The sequence below is a fragment of the Bos javanicus genome, chromosome 22 (assembly GCF_032452875.1).
Source record: "Bos javanicus breed banteng chromosome 22, ARS-OSU_banteng_1.0, whole genome shotgun sequence".
NCBI classification, from domain to species: domain Eukaryota; kingdom Metazoa; phylum Chordata; class Mammalia; order Artiodactyla; family Bovidae; genus Bos; species Bos javanicus.
The window spans coordinates 50,878,841-50,895,021 of record NC_083889.1 but is presented as its reverse complement, the minus strand read 5'-3'; the positions used below and the strand labels follow the sequence as shown (position 1 = coordinate 50,895,021).

The 16,181-nt window shown below is 38.7% G+C and overlaps 1 protein-coding gene across 5 annotated transcripts in view; it reads left to right on the top strand.

Moving 5' to 3' along the window:
• The first annotated feature begins 297 nt into the window (after positions 1-297).
• Positions 298-16,181, top strand: part of IHO1 (interactor of HORMAD1 1) — a 28,231-nt gene continuing 12,347 nt past the window's right edge. The window contains exons 1-4 of one of the 5 annotated variants that reach the window (XM_061397574.1): positions 298-589; positions 5,118-5,189; positions 9,844-10,018; positions 11,393-11,556. In XM_061397574.1, coding sequence (XP_061253558.1) covers positions 5,134-5,189; positions 9,844-10,018; positions 11,393-11,556 — 395 coding nt within the window. In that variant the 5' untranslated portion in view covers positions 298-589; positions 5,118-5,133. Of the gene's footprint in view, positions 590-710; positions 1,569-5,117; positions 5,190-9,843; positions 10,019-11,392; positions 11,557-16,181 lie in introns of those variants that run through there. The other 4 variants (XM_061397575.1, XM_061397577.1, XM_061397573.1 and 1 more) reach the window with 4 other exon arrangements.

Sequence of the window (16,181 nt, the reverse complement as noted above, 5' to 3'; positions counted from 1 at the left end):
CATTAGCAGCATCTGACACTTAACTTCCTCTTTGATGGATGGTCCTGGAGGCTTCCACAACTCCTCAGTCACTGCTGGTGTTCCTCCCCTATCCCTAACCACTCCTACTCTGACTCCTTTGCTGCTTTTTCCTCATTGAAGCCTCTAAACTTTGCGTGTCTTGGGACTCAATACAATCTGTTTTCCATTCATACTCCTTCATTGGTGATCTCAAGCCACTTCACGGCTTAGACAGCCATCTATAACTATCTGAGAGCGTCTGCATGAGCGAGGGGATTCAGGGCAAGGTGTGGGTGGACAGCAGGGTATGAGTATGCAGGTGTGAGGGTCCATCTCGTCAGGTGTGTGTAGGCTGGGTGTTGCACAGCAGTATGTGGTGAAATGTAGGTCAGCGGACCTGGCCCAAGATTAAAGGCTTCACAAACTATTAGGACTGTTAAAACCGTTAGCAGCTTGCTGTGGCAGGAGCGGGCCCAGGGGAAGGGAAGTAACTCTCATTGGTCAGAGCGCATCCTGGGGGCGTGGCCAAAGAGCTTAGGCAACCTCCTCGGGACCAAGCGGCCTCTAGATCAGGCGCGTGCCCTCAGAGGTGGAGGCCGGAGGGGGTTGGGCAGGGCAGGCTGGAGTGTGGTGGGTGGGGGGTGGGGAGTCGGGGGATGGAGGATGGGGGGGTCGGGGGGTCGTCGGGGGACGCGGGGGGCGGGGTGGTCGGGGGATGGAAGGTGGGGGTGTGGTGTTGGGATTAGGGTTAGCCCTTTCCTTCTCTGTGAGGAAAGACCACCCTGGCTCTTCAAGGGACTTGACTTCAGCTTCCCTGGGGAGCTGTTTTCCTCAGGTTCTTTGGGGACGAAGGCTTCCCGGCCTGCCTCAGAGACCAGGAAGAGAGTCCGCCCCCGAAGTCAGGGTGAACCGGAACCCAGGGAAACCCACTGGGATTGGTCATTGATTATTATGACGGGAAATCCCTTGGAGGGGTCTGGAAAGGACAAGGAATGACTTATTTAGTCTACGATCCCAGAGCATGTCTCCTGGTAGAAGAGACTGAAAATGAGAAAGAGCGACTGAACCGAGGTTGAGGCAGGCCTGGTGGAGGCCAGAAAAACAGACTAGTTTTCCCTGTGGCCAAGTAGGGGCACTTGGAGGACCCTGCACTGCGATCTCAGGATTCTCTTAGTTGAAGATGGGGTCAGATGGGAGGGCTCGGAGCCCCTTAGGACACACCCTCTTCAGCCCCATATATTCCTCCCTGCACATAACCATGCCAAGGCCCTTCTTGTGGAAATAGTCACTTGCACTGAAACCTTTCCCTTCCTTTTCTGCTTCCTTTAATGGGATTGGAGGATGAGAGAGGGAGGGAACTCAGCCCCTGTAAGGTGTTAATATGTGCATTTCAATTTTCATTTACCTTAAAATAGCTAAGGTCCAACTAAGAATGACTACCTCTTCATTACTAATGTTATACTAGTATCTGTGAGGAGAGGGATTTTTGTAGATGGGATTTCTACCCTCTGAGAATATAAAAGCATGTATACAGATAGCATGGTGACAGGTGAATGCACAGAGGACAGGTAAACTGAGACTCTTGGCACATAAAGCACCAGGTGGCTGTTAAGCACAATTGGTATAACCATAGAATTTCTAAAACCATATTTAAGAAACCTCTTAAGAGTAAGTTAGGTCTGGAACCTGGGGAGTAGTTATTCTAAACCTCAAACAACAGGTTATATAAATTACTCTATCAGCATAAACAGAAGTGAAAAACAATAGAGGATTTATCATCTATATGTAGTTATAAGGACCTTGTTAAAAAAAAATGACCTTGTAGTGATATGTGTAAAAGTGTCTAGATTCTAAATCTACACTTTAGATGGAGGAAATTCTGCTAGTGTGGATGGAAGAAAAAAAACACAGACTATCAAAAAAACTCGGACATACACACCCCATAGACTGTAGCTCGCAAGGCTGCTCTGTCCATGGAATTCTCCAGGCAAAAATACTGGAGTGGGTTGCCATTTCCTACTCCAGGAGATCTTCTGGACCCAGGAATCCAACCCAGGTCTCTCCTGCATTGCAGGCAGATTCTTTACCATCTGAGCCACCAGGGACCCCCAAACATGAAGATCAGGAATCCCATATTTACTTTATCTCCTTTATTAAAATATATAATAAAGTCTGTGATGATCCAGGGACTTAAATGTAATAATTGAAAACAATGTGTTTTAAATTTATGGATATTTGGAAAGTTTTGCTCCATTGTCCTAATTTAGTTCCCATTTACTCATTTAATAATATTTTGTATTATTTGCTAGCACTTATTATTTGCTATGCACAATTTGTAGATTTTGAGGGTATAGCAGTGAACAAAACAGACAAAAATTCCTATCTTCAAAGAGCTTAAAACTACATTCTGGTAGGCATGGGTGTGCATGCTGAGAGACAAAATATGATAAATTAATAAAATATATATTAGGATGATAGGGTAGAGAAAAAGCAGGGAAAAGACATAGTGATGATGATGATGATGATGATGGTTTTGGCCTCACCACTTGGCATGCAGGATCCTAGTTCCCTGACCAGGGATAGAACCTGTGCTCCCTGTAGTGGAAGCTCAGAGTCCTAACCATTGGACAGCCAGGGAATTCCCATATAAGGGCTTTTGTGTTTCTTTTACTGTGAACCATTGGCTCAGATGTCCTGACCATTTTCTGTAAGATTTGTAGTGTGATACAAAATTTTCTTTTTAAAAATGTTATGTAGTCAGATTTGTCAGTTTTTTTCTTCTGGACTTTTTGAGTCAAAGTTTTCCCCACTTCCAGGCTATAGAGAAATTTACGTTTCCTCCACTCCAGTGCTTTTATGGTTTCATATTTATTTTATCTCTGATTCATTTGTAATATTTTGTGACATATGGTGAACAGACTAGATCTGATTTTTTTTGATATATCTATTCAGTTATCCCAACTCTACTTTAAAATGTTTATCTCTCCCCAACAAATCTGAGATACTACCTTTATCATAAACATACATTTCCATTTCAGAAAGATTTATTGCTCTGTTCTACTGGTTTGTCTATCTAATCCTGTGCTAATTTATGTGATGAGATGTGAGGAAGCATCTTGCATTGTTCCTGATTTTAGTGGGAGCGTTTTTAGTTTCTGACCATTAAGTGTAATGTTAGCACAATATTGTAAATCAACTATGCCCCAATGAAAAATTTTTTTAAAAGGATGATGTTAACTTTGGGTTTGGGGGTAGATGTTTTCTATAAAGTTGAGGAAATTTCTGTTTTTTTACTTTGCTGAGAGTTTTTATCATGAATGGGTGTTGGATTTTATCAAACGGTTTTTTGTATCAATATGGTTGTATACTTTTTCTTCTTTAGCCTGTTGATGCAATGAATTAGCAGTTCAGTTCAGTCTCTCAGTCCTGTCTGACTCTGCGGCCCCATGGACTGCAGGATGCCAGGCCTCCCTGTCCATCACCAACTCCTCGAGTTTACTCACACTCATGTCCATTGAGCCGGTGATGCCATCCAACCATCTCATCCTCTGTCATCCCCTTCTCCTCCTGCTTTCAATTTTTCCCAGCATCAGGGTCTTTTCCAATGAGTCAGGTCTTCGCATCAGGTGGCCAAAATATTAGAGTTTCAGCTTCAATATCAGTCCTATAATCCTAATGGATTATATTAATTGATTTTCAAATGCTGAACTAGCCCTGCTTGCATCTCCTGTTGTGTATAATTCTTTCTATGCATTGTTGGATTCAATTTGCTAATAATTTGATGAGGACTTTGCATCTATGTTCATGAGAGACACTGGTCTGTAGTCTTCTTTTTTTGTAATGTCTTTGGTTATATTATTAGCATAATGCTGGCCTCATAGAATGAGCTAGAAAGTGTCCCTTCTGCTACCTCTTGGGTGAGGTTATACAGAATTAGTATGGTTTTGTCTATAAATGAATTGGTAGAATTTACCTGTGAACCCATCTGGACAATATTGCCAGTTTTTAAAATGAATTTTCTTCAGTTTTCATCTCAATGATCTAGCATATTTATCAAGAATTATTTATAATTTGAGCTAATTATTTAGCCTATCTGAATCTTCACAAGCTTTTAAATGGGGATAACAAAATCTGCCTCACAAAATCATTAAGCTTATATTCTGCAATGTGTCCAGCACTGTGCCTAGCACACAGTAGATACTGTGAAAGTAGTACTACCTTTAGCCCCTTGATTCTGTGGTCTATTGACTTAACTTTCTTGCAAAACAAATGCTTATAAACACACAAATGTGTGTAATGTTTTAGAAAGTTAGAAAACTTCAGTGTAATACATTTCTCTAAACAAGGTTAAATTATATTAATGTATACCAAACTACCTGTATTTGTTCAGAACTTATGCTTCATCTTATCTAGATCTATACTGGGAATCTCATATGTGTGGGTATCATTTTCTGATGCTCTCAGTGGTAATATACAATCTGATACATATGAATGTTCTGTGGGATCAAGGAGACAAAATTGAAAATTGGGCTTGTTTCATAAAATCCAGGCATTATGATCATCATATGAACTGTATTATGTAGTATGTTAGATTGGCAGTGAGCGGAATAGGAAACTGCTGTAAGAGGTGTGGGAAGACACTTTTGCCCATAGCACTTATTCTTCAACCAGCTTCTTACTGCCCAAATTCCACAGCTTTCTTGGCATTCCAATATCCTATGGGCTGAGAAGAACCAGTCTTTTCGGGAAAGGTTATAGATTAAGTCATTCTTTGTATCAGGCAATGAAAGAGGGGTTTATTGGTCTTTTTCTAAAAGCAGATTATTAGTAGAGGTGGCAGAACAAGAAACAAGAAAGCAAAGGATGGCAGGCAAATTTACTTTTTTACAGGTGGCTGGGTTTGGGCTCTGATATTGCGGGGAATTTGCATGCAATTTAACTGCAAGGAAAAAAAAACACAAAACCTATTTCTGGCAGATACGTAATGGGAATTTTCACCAACTGGATGAGAATATAACTGCTGAAATGCCCTCATCTACATATAACAGTCACTGTAAAGTAATCTTTGGAAAAGTACTGTATTAACCTTTTAAATGAATGTTCCTCTCTTTTTAAAGGGAATAATCATAAGACATGAATTTTAATGTCTGGAATATCAAAGATATGTTCAGTATCCCCTCAGGCTCTGGGTAAGTTTTCTGGTTATGTATTCTTCTACTTGAGAAGATTGATTTCATGAAAACAGGCTCCCCTTCGTATGGGTTTATAGTAATAGAGTTACCCCATATAGCTTCTTCCCCTCGCTTGTCAGCACTGTAACCCCCTCATACTGTCTTCTCCCTTTGCCTATTTTCTGATTATAAAATTAATATCAATTCAGCTATGTGTGCTAATTCAACAATGACTGTCCAGCACCAGACCTAGGGACTATGAGGCCTGTGAGAGTTAGACATGGTCCAACATCTAGAAACTCTAACCTCATTTGGAGCAATTGCTATTGAAACAGCAAGGAGCAAACTCAAGACAATGTATTCAGCTGTATCGTACAATTTGTAGGTAACCACTCCAACTGCTAACAGGCCTCATTGAAATATTGTTCCCTCTACCACTCCGCTGAAGTACTTAGATTGGTGTCCTCTAGCCATGCAGAAGGGCCTGCTATTGCTAGTTTGGTGGGTGTGCCCCAGAAGTGGTATATATGGAGGGATTTCCAATTGTTTTTGGCATGCTTTAATCTTTGAATAGTTTTTTTTCCTCCTAACACCTTCCTAAAGACAGCAAAAAACCTAAAACATTGTTCTTTTTGTTTTTTCCTTGAAAAGAAAAAAAAGGCTTACAGTTGATACAGAGTAGGGGAAAAAATATATGTTTAATTCCAGATCGTAGCTTGAAGATACAAATCCTACATGACTTCTGTAGGCTCACAGAGCTGTTTCTTTTCCAGCCCAGCTAATTATTCTCTTTGACCTAAGAACGGAGTCACAGAGAGCTATTTAGCTATTTTGAGCAATGATTATGCAAACCATATTATAATATATGTGTGTAGCCCATTACCTTAGCTAATCTTAGAAAATGATTCTATGAGTCAAAATAATTTCTCTTCTCTGTTCTGAACAAGTAGGGTTTATTTCTTTCTTGTATTAATATATAATGATTCCTTTGGCTTAGAATATGTACTTATGTGCTATCTATTTTAAATTTAGCATTTGGAAAAGGAATGATCTGCCTGTGTGTTTTAATGAAAAGGATGTTTTCTTGGGTTATACAACAGCATTAAGTAACATAAACTGTTATTGAGATGTCTTTCAAGTAAAAACTTGAAGACTATATGTTTGTCTATCCCCTTATGTGCTATCTCTGTGTAGACTCAGTACACTGTATTCAAGTGTGATTGTATCATTATCAATATCATTATCCCCTTCAAATGTGAGATTTAGACTGGCATAGGTATCCATGGGAAGCAAGTTGGGGGTCCACAGCTAGAAGTATATAAAACAATCAAGGATAAGACACTAAAGTGTAAAAGGGAATAATACAGTGCTTAATGGATCTTTCTGTGTGCAAATCTGAGTTGATCATATTCTTCAGTCTGTATGAGACCTATATTAGTCTGCTTGGGTTGCCACAACAAAGTACAATAAACTGGATGGCTTAAACAACAGAAAGTTATTTTCTCACAGTTCTGGAGATTGAAAAGTCTTAGAACTGAAAGTCCTATGCCAGCATGATTGGTTTTTGGTGAAGACTCCCTTCTTGGCTTGCAGACAATTGCCTTTTTCTGTGTCCTCATATGATGGAGAAAGAATGAGGGTAAGCTCTTTGGTGTCTGTTCTTATCAGGACACTAATCTCATCAGGAGGGTCCCATCCTCCTTACTTCAGTCACTCAGTTGTGTCCGACTCTTTGCGACCCCATGAATCGCAGCACGCCAGGCCTCCCTGTCCATCACCAACTCCCAGAGTTCACTCAGACTCACGTCCATCAAGTCAGTGATGCCATCCAGCCATCTCATCCTCTGTCATCCCCTTCTCCTGCCCCCAATCCCTCCCAGCATCAGAGTCTTCCAATGAGTCAACTCTTCGCATGAGGTGGCCAAAGTACTAGAGTTTCAGCTTTAGCATCATGCCTTCCAAAGAAATCCCAGGGCTGATCTCCTTCAGAATGGACTGGTTGGATCTCCTTGCAGTCTAAGGGACTCTCAAGAGTCTTCTCCAACCACAGTTCAAAAGCATCAATTCTTCAGCGCTCAGCCTTCTTCACAGTCCCACTCTCACATCCATACATGACCACTGGAAAAACCATAGCCTTGACTAGACGGACCTTTGTTGGCAAAGTAATGTCTCTGCTTTTCAATATGCTATCTAGGTTGGTCATAACTTTCCTTCCAAGGAGTAAGCGTCTTTTAATTTCATGGCTGCAGTCACCATCTGCAGTGATTTTGGAGCCCAAAAAAATAAAGTCTGACACTATTTCCACTGTTTCCCCATCTATTTCCCATGAAGTGATGGGACCAGATGCCATGATCTTCGTTTTCTGAATGTTGAGCTTTAAGCCAACTTTTTCGCTCTCCACTTTCACTTTCATCAAGAGGCTTTTGAGTTCCTCTTCACTTTCTGCCATATGGATGGTGTCATCTGCATATCTGAGGTTATTGATATTTCTCCCAGCAATCTTGATTCCAGCTTGTGCTTCTTCCAGTCCAGTGTTTCTCATGATGTACTCTGCATATAAGTTAAATAAGCAGGGTGACAATATACAGCCTTGCCGTACTCCTTTTCCTATTTGGAACCAGTCTGTTGTTCCATGTCCAATTCTAACTGTTGTTTCCTGACCTGCATACAGGTTTCTCAAAAGGCAGATCAGGTGGTCTGGTATTCCCATCTCTTTCAGAATTTTCCACAGTTTATTGTGATCCACACCGTCAAAGGCTTTGGCAGAGTCAATAAAGCAGAAATAGATGTTTTTCTGGAACTCTCTTGCTTTTTCCATGATCCAGCAGATGTTGGCAATTTGATCTCTGGTTCCTCTGCCTTTTCTAAAACCAGCTTGAACATCTGGAAGTTCACGGTTCACATATTGCTGAAGCCTGGCTTGGAGAATTTTGAGCATTACTTTACTAGCATGTGAGATGAGTGCAATTGTGTGGTAGTTTGAGCATTCTTTGGCATTGCCTTTCTTTGGGATTGGAGTGAAAACTGACCTTTTCCAGTCCTGTGGCCACTGCTGAGTTTTCCAAATTTGCTGGCATATTGAGTGCAGCACTTTCACAGCATCATGTTTCAGGATTTGAAATAGCTCAACGGGAATTCCATCACCTCCACTAGCTTTGCTCGTAGTGATGCTTTCTAAGGCCCACTTGACTTCACATTCCAGAATGTCTGGCTCTAGGTCAGTGATCACACCATCGTGATTATCTTGGTCGTGAAGATCTTTTTTGTACAGTTCTTCTGTGTATTCCTGCCACCTCTTCTTAATATCTTCTGCTTCTGTTAGGTCCATACCATTTCTGTCCTTTATCGAGCTCATCTTTGAATGAAATGTTCCCTTGGTATCTCTAATTTTCATGAAGAGATCTCTAGTCTTTCCCATTCTGTTGTTTTGCTCTATTTCTTTGCATTGATCTCTGAGGAAGGCTTTCTTATCTCTTCTTGCTATTCTTTGGAACTCTGCATTCAGATGCTTATATCTTTCCTTTTCTCCTTGCTTTTCGCTTCTCTTCTTTTCACAGCTATTAAGACCTCCTCAGACAGCCATTTTGCCTTTTTGCATTTCTTTTCCATGGGGATGGTCTTGATCCCTGTCTCCTGTACAATGTCACGAACCTCCGTCCATAGTTTTTTTTTTTTTTTTTTTTCCGTCCATAGTTCATCAGGCACTCTATCAGATCTAGTCCCTTAAATATATTTCTCACTTCCACTGTATAATCATAAGGGATTTGATTTAGGTCATACCTGAATGGTCTAGTGGTTTTCCCTACTTTCTTCAATTTAAGTCTGAATTTGGCAATAAGGAGTTCATGATCTGAGCCACAGTCAACTCCTGGTCTTGTTTTTGTTGACTATATAGAGCTTCTCCATCTTTGGCTGCAAAGAATATAATCAATCTGATTTCGGTGTTTCAACATAAATTTGGGAGGACACACACATTCAGTCCGTATCTAGGTCTATATTGTGATTGTGTATTATAGCGTCTTCTCTCCCTCCAGTCCTGCTCCTTTCCTTCCCGACAGACACACATTCTAGGGGAGTTAATGTGTATCCTTCCCATTAATCTTCTACATATTCAATTACATACTTGTTTAATATGTATGATGTAGGCTTATAAATTACATTAATACATGAGAGAGTTCATTACATTTTTATTTTTCTTCACTCAAAATTATGTTTCTGAGACTTATCCATGTAGTTATATGTAAATCTAGTTTATTAATTCTGACTACTGAATCGGTTACATGCATAAGCTGTATTTTATTTTTAATCTGTTCCCTTACTGATAAACAAATTCAACCTTTTAAAATGTTCTCTTAATCCCTAAAGATTTTCTGACCTTTGATCTCCAAAATGGTGTTAAAGCCCATAATCTTGTTGTACAAGAAATAATGGTGTTAGTCCTTAATGTTTGAATTCCCATCTGATTGTTCCAAGGTTGTTGTAATCAAAATGTCTGGCATTCATAATTTCCTTCTTTCTTTAGAGGTAGTACTGGCAGTGTGCAGGGGACTGGGAGGTCAAAAAAAAGCTAGCATTCTGCCCAGAATATTCTGAAATAATTTTGAATTATGGTTTTCATTTGTTCAGGATGTTTGTCTACTTGATATACTTTTATCGTCTTGCTTAATTTCAGGGCCACTAAGTCATCTAACTGGAATAACAATCAGACTGATTACTCCAGTCTCAGTGATTCCCAGTTCCTTTTTGGATCCCAGTTCTGTCCAGAAGGTTCACAGACCCTGTCAACACCCGTGGACTCTGAAGTCCACTTGAGACATCCAAAACAGTCACAACAGAATTCTCTGGATGTGAGTTTGAATTCCAGAATTTCTCTGCACATGTTTCACAGTCATTATGGAGATAAACTGTAAAGATGACTTATTATGCTGCACTATATTTTAGAATTGTACACCTCTAAGGATCACTGCCCTAAATAGATTTGTGTTTGATTGGTGATTAATTTGACTTGGTAGTCTGAAATGGAAAACATTTAATTTGCATTTTCTTCTATTACTAAAGCAACACAGAATATTTCCAGTACTTTGACCACTCCTAGGGAGTGCCAAATATTACATGGCATTTTCTAAGGCTTGTCATATTATTGTTTGTGAATATTCAATAAGAAAAAAGAACTTTAGAAATAGAGACAAAGTAATATAAATATTATTCTATATGGACATTTTTTTCCTAAGAAACATCAGATGCTTTGTAGATTTAGTCATTAACTCCTTGAAAAAGGAGATGAGGATACTGAGGCCTAAGTTGATGAATAAGGGCCAGAAAGTGTGAAAGTGAAAGTCACTCAGTCGTGTCCAACTCTTTGCAACCCCATGGGCTATACAGTACATGGAATTCTCCAGACCAGAATACTGGAGTGAGTAGCCATCCCCTTCTCCAGGGGATCTTCCCAACCTAGGGATCAAACCCAGGTCTCCTGCATTGCAGGTAGATTCTTTATCAGCTGAGCCACACGGGAAGCCCAAGGGCCAGAATCTCTTGATTTTTTGGAGATCAGCTTGTTTTCTTTTGTGAGTCAGAAATATTTTTTTTAATTTATTTATTTTGGTCTAGAACCAGATTTAACTTTATACACAGACTTAACTGCATCAGATAGACTTAATAAGATTAGGTCACTACTGTAACTTAGCAAGGTATGCTCTGAGATAAGTATTTTAGTACAAAAATTGGTACCCAGTGATGTGAAGGAGTAAGTGTACTACCTGAACGTTTCAGAGTAAGTTTTGCTTTGGAATGCAGGAAATGGCTTACCATGTGCCATTTACATTACATGTCAAACTTATCAGTAAGTCTAGTTCATCAGCAACTGAGCAACAACAACTTGAGTTAAACTTATTAATATAAAAACTTTAACACATTATCTCAACACAGCATAATTTTCTGTTGTTCCCTTTAAACTTATATAATTGATTTTAAGCCATTTTAGCTGACATTTTAAATATCTCTGGGCTGGTAAGGCAGAAATTATATTAGTAAAAAGAGTTGCTTTTCTTTAATATAATTTTCTGGTGCATATGAAATAAAAAGGAAATACTACATGCTGCATTGGATTTTAGTATTATAGTTTGCACTTAAGTGTAACTCTGCTTTGTATAGAAAATAGTGAATGCTATAAATATTTTTATGTGTGAAAGGCTATGATGTTTTTCTTTTCCACTGAACAGAGTGAACCTAGTATTTTCACAAAGTACCAAACAAAACCCCAGCTGCTTGGAGGAGATCCAAAAGATGGAGGCTTGTTTCCTCTTCCTTTGTCTCTTGGAAAACCGAAAGGCCTCTTGGAACAGTTTGAGGAGAAAAAGAAAAGTGCAAAAGACAAATGTGACAGGTACACAAAAACCTTTCAAGTGGATGAGACAGCTTCTCTTTTCTGAGTGAAATAGCAAATGGAATGTCAGTAGTTGAATAATTCAGTTTCAGCATGATAGCATTCTTACTTTTACAGCTCATCTAGTAATTACTCTTTATTTGCTTTCTTAGGCTGCCACAGTTTTGGTGTCTCTGAATATTAAGCTAAAGGACTTCTTAGAGAAATGCAATATTCAAGTAATGTTAGGTTTATTCTGCCTAAAATTCTGTCCTTTTTCTTCAGATCATCAGACTTAGGAACTTAGTTAACATTTGTTTCAGAGTCAAGAATATAGCACATGAATTCTTAAATCATAATTCAGGCTGATTTTCTCACTTTGAAATGTTGGTATTTTTAAAGATATAGCCTAAATTTTATACATATTCTTATTTGTTTTTTATATATATATATATAAGCAAATTTAGGACTATACATTAATTTGTAAATAAATAAGTTGCAGTCACTGAGGAAATTAACTTGTTCATTTCTCCATAGTAAGTTAAGAGGACATCCTTAGTTATCACAGAAATTGTAACACCCAAGCAGAAATATACTTTATTATTTCTGTCAGTAAAGATGTGTCATTTAGCATCACCACTAATGCTTTTATGTTGATTTTGTTGTTGTTCAGTTGCTCAGTCGTGTCTGACTCTTTGTGTTCCCACAGACTGTAGCCCACCAGGTTCCTCTGTCCATGGAATTTTCCAGGCAAGATTACTGGAGTGGGTTGCCATTTCCTTCTCCAGGGGATCTTCCTGATCCAGGGATAACTCATATCTCCATATCTCCTGCATTAGGAGCCAGGATTTCTTAAAGAATTCTAGATTAGGAATTCTTTAAAAGATTAGGCATATTCTCCACCGTATACCTATACTCCTTTACTGAGAAAAGCAAAATACTCTATTTGAAGTGTTTGATTCTGCTGGTAAGTAAACATTTCCCAGATGCTGACAGATTTCTTTCCTCTAGGAATCTAGGCTCTAGGATTCATAACAATGGTACAGTACTACACGTGAGCAGGTTCCGCTCATCTTACTGCCTCAAATTAGTCTTAAGGTTTTTGTTCTCTGGGCTTTTGGATTATATTATTTTGTTTGATCACAATTTCTGTAACTAAAAAAACTTTTGGAAACATTAAGTTCTTGATATTTCTTTCTTCCCTCTCTTTCCCTCCCTTCCTTCATTTCTTTATTTCATTTTTCATTTCCTTTGCTGTTTTGGTAGTGAAATGAGTTTATTTATTTTCTTTTCCTTTTTTTTTTTTTTGTTTGCATGGCTTGTGGGATGTTAATTCCCAGACCAGGGATTGAATCGAGGCCCTCAGCATTGAGAGCGTGGAGACGTAACCACTGGACCACCAAAGAATTCCCAGAAATGAGTTTCTGTTAACAATTATTTACAAGATGGAAAAAAACAATAGTGTTTATACAGAAAGAATAGATGATAAGGACACTGAAGATCCTCTTATCCATTAAAAAAATTTCAAGTTTATGATATTGATTTAAATGCTAAGCAGAAAATCATAATTTTCACAAATTCTGGCAAAAACAAACCCCATTTTAGATTGCTGTTTTCTGTCAATAAGTGCTTGTCAGAAATGTGATGAAGAGTGAGAAAAGTTTAAATGAGAGAGAGAAAGTATACCATTGTAAATCTGGAAGCAGGAAAATGATAAGGCATGGTACAGAGTTAACATAAGAGATGCTACTAATCAATAAAACATGTATTTACATATTGTGTTTTGAAAGTACATGTTTTCCCAAATGAGTAGAAAGAGCACATGAGGTTAAAAAAAATCTCACAAGAAGCCTTACTCATTCACGTTGCATTTGTTATAACTCTTTTGATAGCAAATAAACTAGCCTGGATAAAAAGGAGAATATATTAGTCCTCTTAACCAATCTGGGAAGGACAGGGAATGAAATGAAATCAAAATCTGTCTCTTTTCTGTGCTTCCCTCCCCATCTATGCTTCATTCTCTCCTACTAGAGACCAGCTTCCTACTAACACAGAAAAAGAGACTCTCACCCCTTAGTTACAATTTGAAAATCCTAGTGAAAGCTTCTGATGGATTTGTTTATTTGGTTATTGAGGGGTGAGTGAAGAGGGGGGTATGACTTGAAGTTCTCATCGTAATCACTTTTTGGATGCAAAAAGAAACAATTCTCCATTAGAGGTGGATGCTGGGCATACTAGACAATGGGATGTTCATTACCCAGATTATTATTATTTTTTAATCAATCATGTTTGAGAAAACAGATTAGTCTCATAACTAATGAATAACCTAAGGAACACAAGGAAATTATAAAATGAGCCATATTCTTTCAAGATTGGGGATCACCACAGTGAAATCTGTTCATTCACTCACTCAATAAATGCTGTGCTAGGCCCAATAGGGCACACTGGGGATCCCAAGGGGAGGAATAATGGTACCTGTCTTTGAAGTTCTCAGTCTTGTTAAGGAAACAGGCATGTGATGGATAAATTAACAAGTGAGCCAGAGTTAATAGTTGTGAGCAACAGAAATAACTATTTAAATGAAAAAGGAATTTATTAAGAGGGTATTGGAATGGCTTCTGGTTCTGACTAAGACAGAATAAGTATATAATATCCTATTGCTCCCACTGAATGCAACCAAGCCCTGATGGTGTGCATGTAGCATCTGAGGACTCTGAAAAATAAATAGTAGCAGATAGATTAAGGAAGGGAACTTGAATTTGAAGTATGATAGCCTACCCTTAAGATTTCTGGGGTTTTGTTTTTAACCAAAATGTAAGATGTTTGCTCTGTGACAGACACTGTTAAGAAAATGAAAAGACAAGCTACAGACTGGAAAAAATATGTGCAAACCACATTTTCAACAAAGGACTTGTATCCAGAATATATCAAGAACTCTTAAAACTCAACAGTAAGAAACAAGCAACTGAATAAAAAAATGGGAAAAAATTTTAGCAGACACTTCATCAAAGAAAACATATGGATGGCAAATAAATACATGAAAAGTTTCTCAACACCATTAGCTATTTTGGAAATACAAATTAAAATCACAATGATATTACTAATATGAGCAGATGATATTACTACTCATCTATTAATGTGACTAAAAATAAAACAGACAAAATTTGACAATGCTGGGCAAGAATATAGACCAAATGGAAATCTTGCTGGTGGATATGCAAAACGATACAGCCCCTTTGGAAAAGTTTGTCAGTTTCTTATAAAATTAAACAATTTATTGTCTGCCTCTGCAGTTCTACTGCTAGATATATATCCTAGATAAATGAAAACATGTTTTCATAAAAGTCTATACAATAAAGTTTATTGTAGCCTAGTTCATAATCACCAAGAACTGGGCACAACCCAAATGCCCTTCAGTGTATGAATGGATAGACTATGGTATGCCCATACAGTGGAACACTACTCAACAACACAAAGGAATGAACTATCGCTACACAGCAACACAGATGAGCCTTAAAGGCACTCAGTTCAGTTCAGCTCAGTTGCTCAGTCGTGTCCGGCTCTTTGTGACCCCATGGACTGCAGCACACCAGGCTTCCCTGTCCATCACCAACTCCCGGAGCTTGCTCAAACTCCTGTCCATTGAGTCGGAGATGCCATCCAACCATCTCATCCTCTGTCATCCCCTTCTCCCGTGCCTTCAGTCTTTCCCAGCATCAGGGTCTTTTCAAATGAGTCGGCTCTTTGCATCAGGTGCCCAAAGTGTTGGAGCTTCAGCTTCAGCATCAGTCCTTCCAATGAATATTCAGGACTGATTTCCTTGAGGATTGACTGCTTTGATCTCCTAGAAGTCCAAGGTGCTCTCAAGAGTCTTTCAAAGGCACTATGCTGAAAGAAACCAGTCCAAAGACTATATACTATATGATTCAATTTATGTGACATTCTGAGAAAAGCAGAACTATAGGGATGGGTATTAGGTCAGTGATTACCAGGGATTAGGGGTGTGGGCTGGTCTTTACCACAATGAGACAGCCTGAAGGATTTGTTTGGGGGATACTGTCTCATATCCTGGTTGTGGTGGTTGTTACATGAATCCTAAATTTGTGATAAAACTCACAGGACTGTGTACACATACATATACAAATTTCCTATGTTAATTTAAATTTTTTAAAGTGTTAAACATTATTGAAAGATCTTAAGTGGTTCATTTTATTAGGATTATGTTCAACTGCATTGACATATGTACTCTCATTCTCGTAATAATAATAGAAGTATTTAAAAGATGCTTATTTTTCTTTAATGCAAAAAATCAGCCTGAAGTGTGTGGTCCAGGGCTAGAATGGTAGCTCCATGGACCTCATGGCTCCTTCTAGAAGCGTGAATCTAGCAGATCCCTAAAGTATGATCCCTCTCAGTCCTCACAGTGCTTGGAGCTTTTATATCAGATTTCCAGACAGTTGATGGATGAAGGAAGGAAGAAGGGTATTTTCTGTTCCCTTTAGGATTTTGTTTTTCTTGGTCATGCCATGTGGCTTGCAAGATCTTAGTTCCTCAACCAGAGACTGAACTTGGGCCAACGGCAGTGAAGGCATGGAGTCATAACCACTGGATTGCCAAGGAATTCCCGAGGATGGAATGTCATCTAC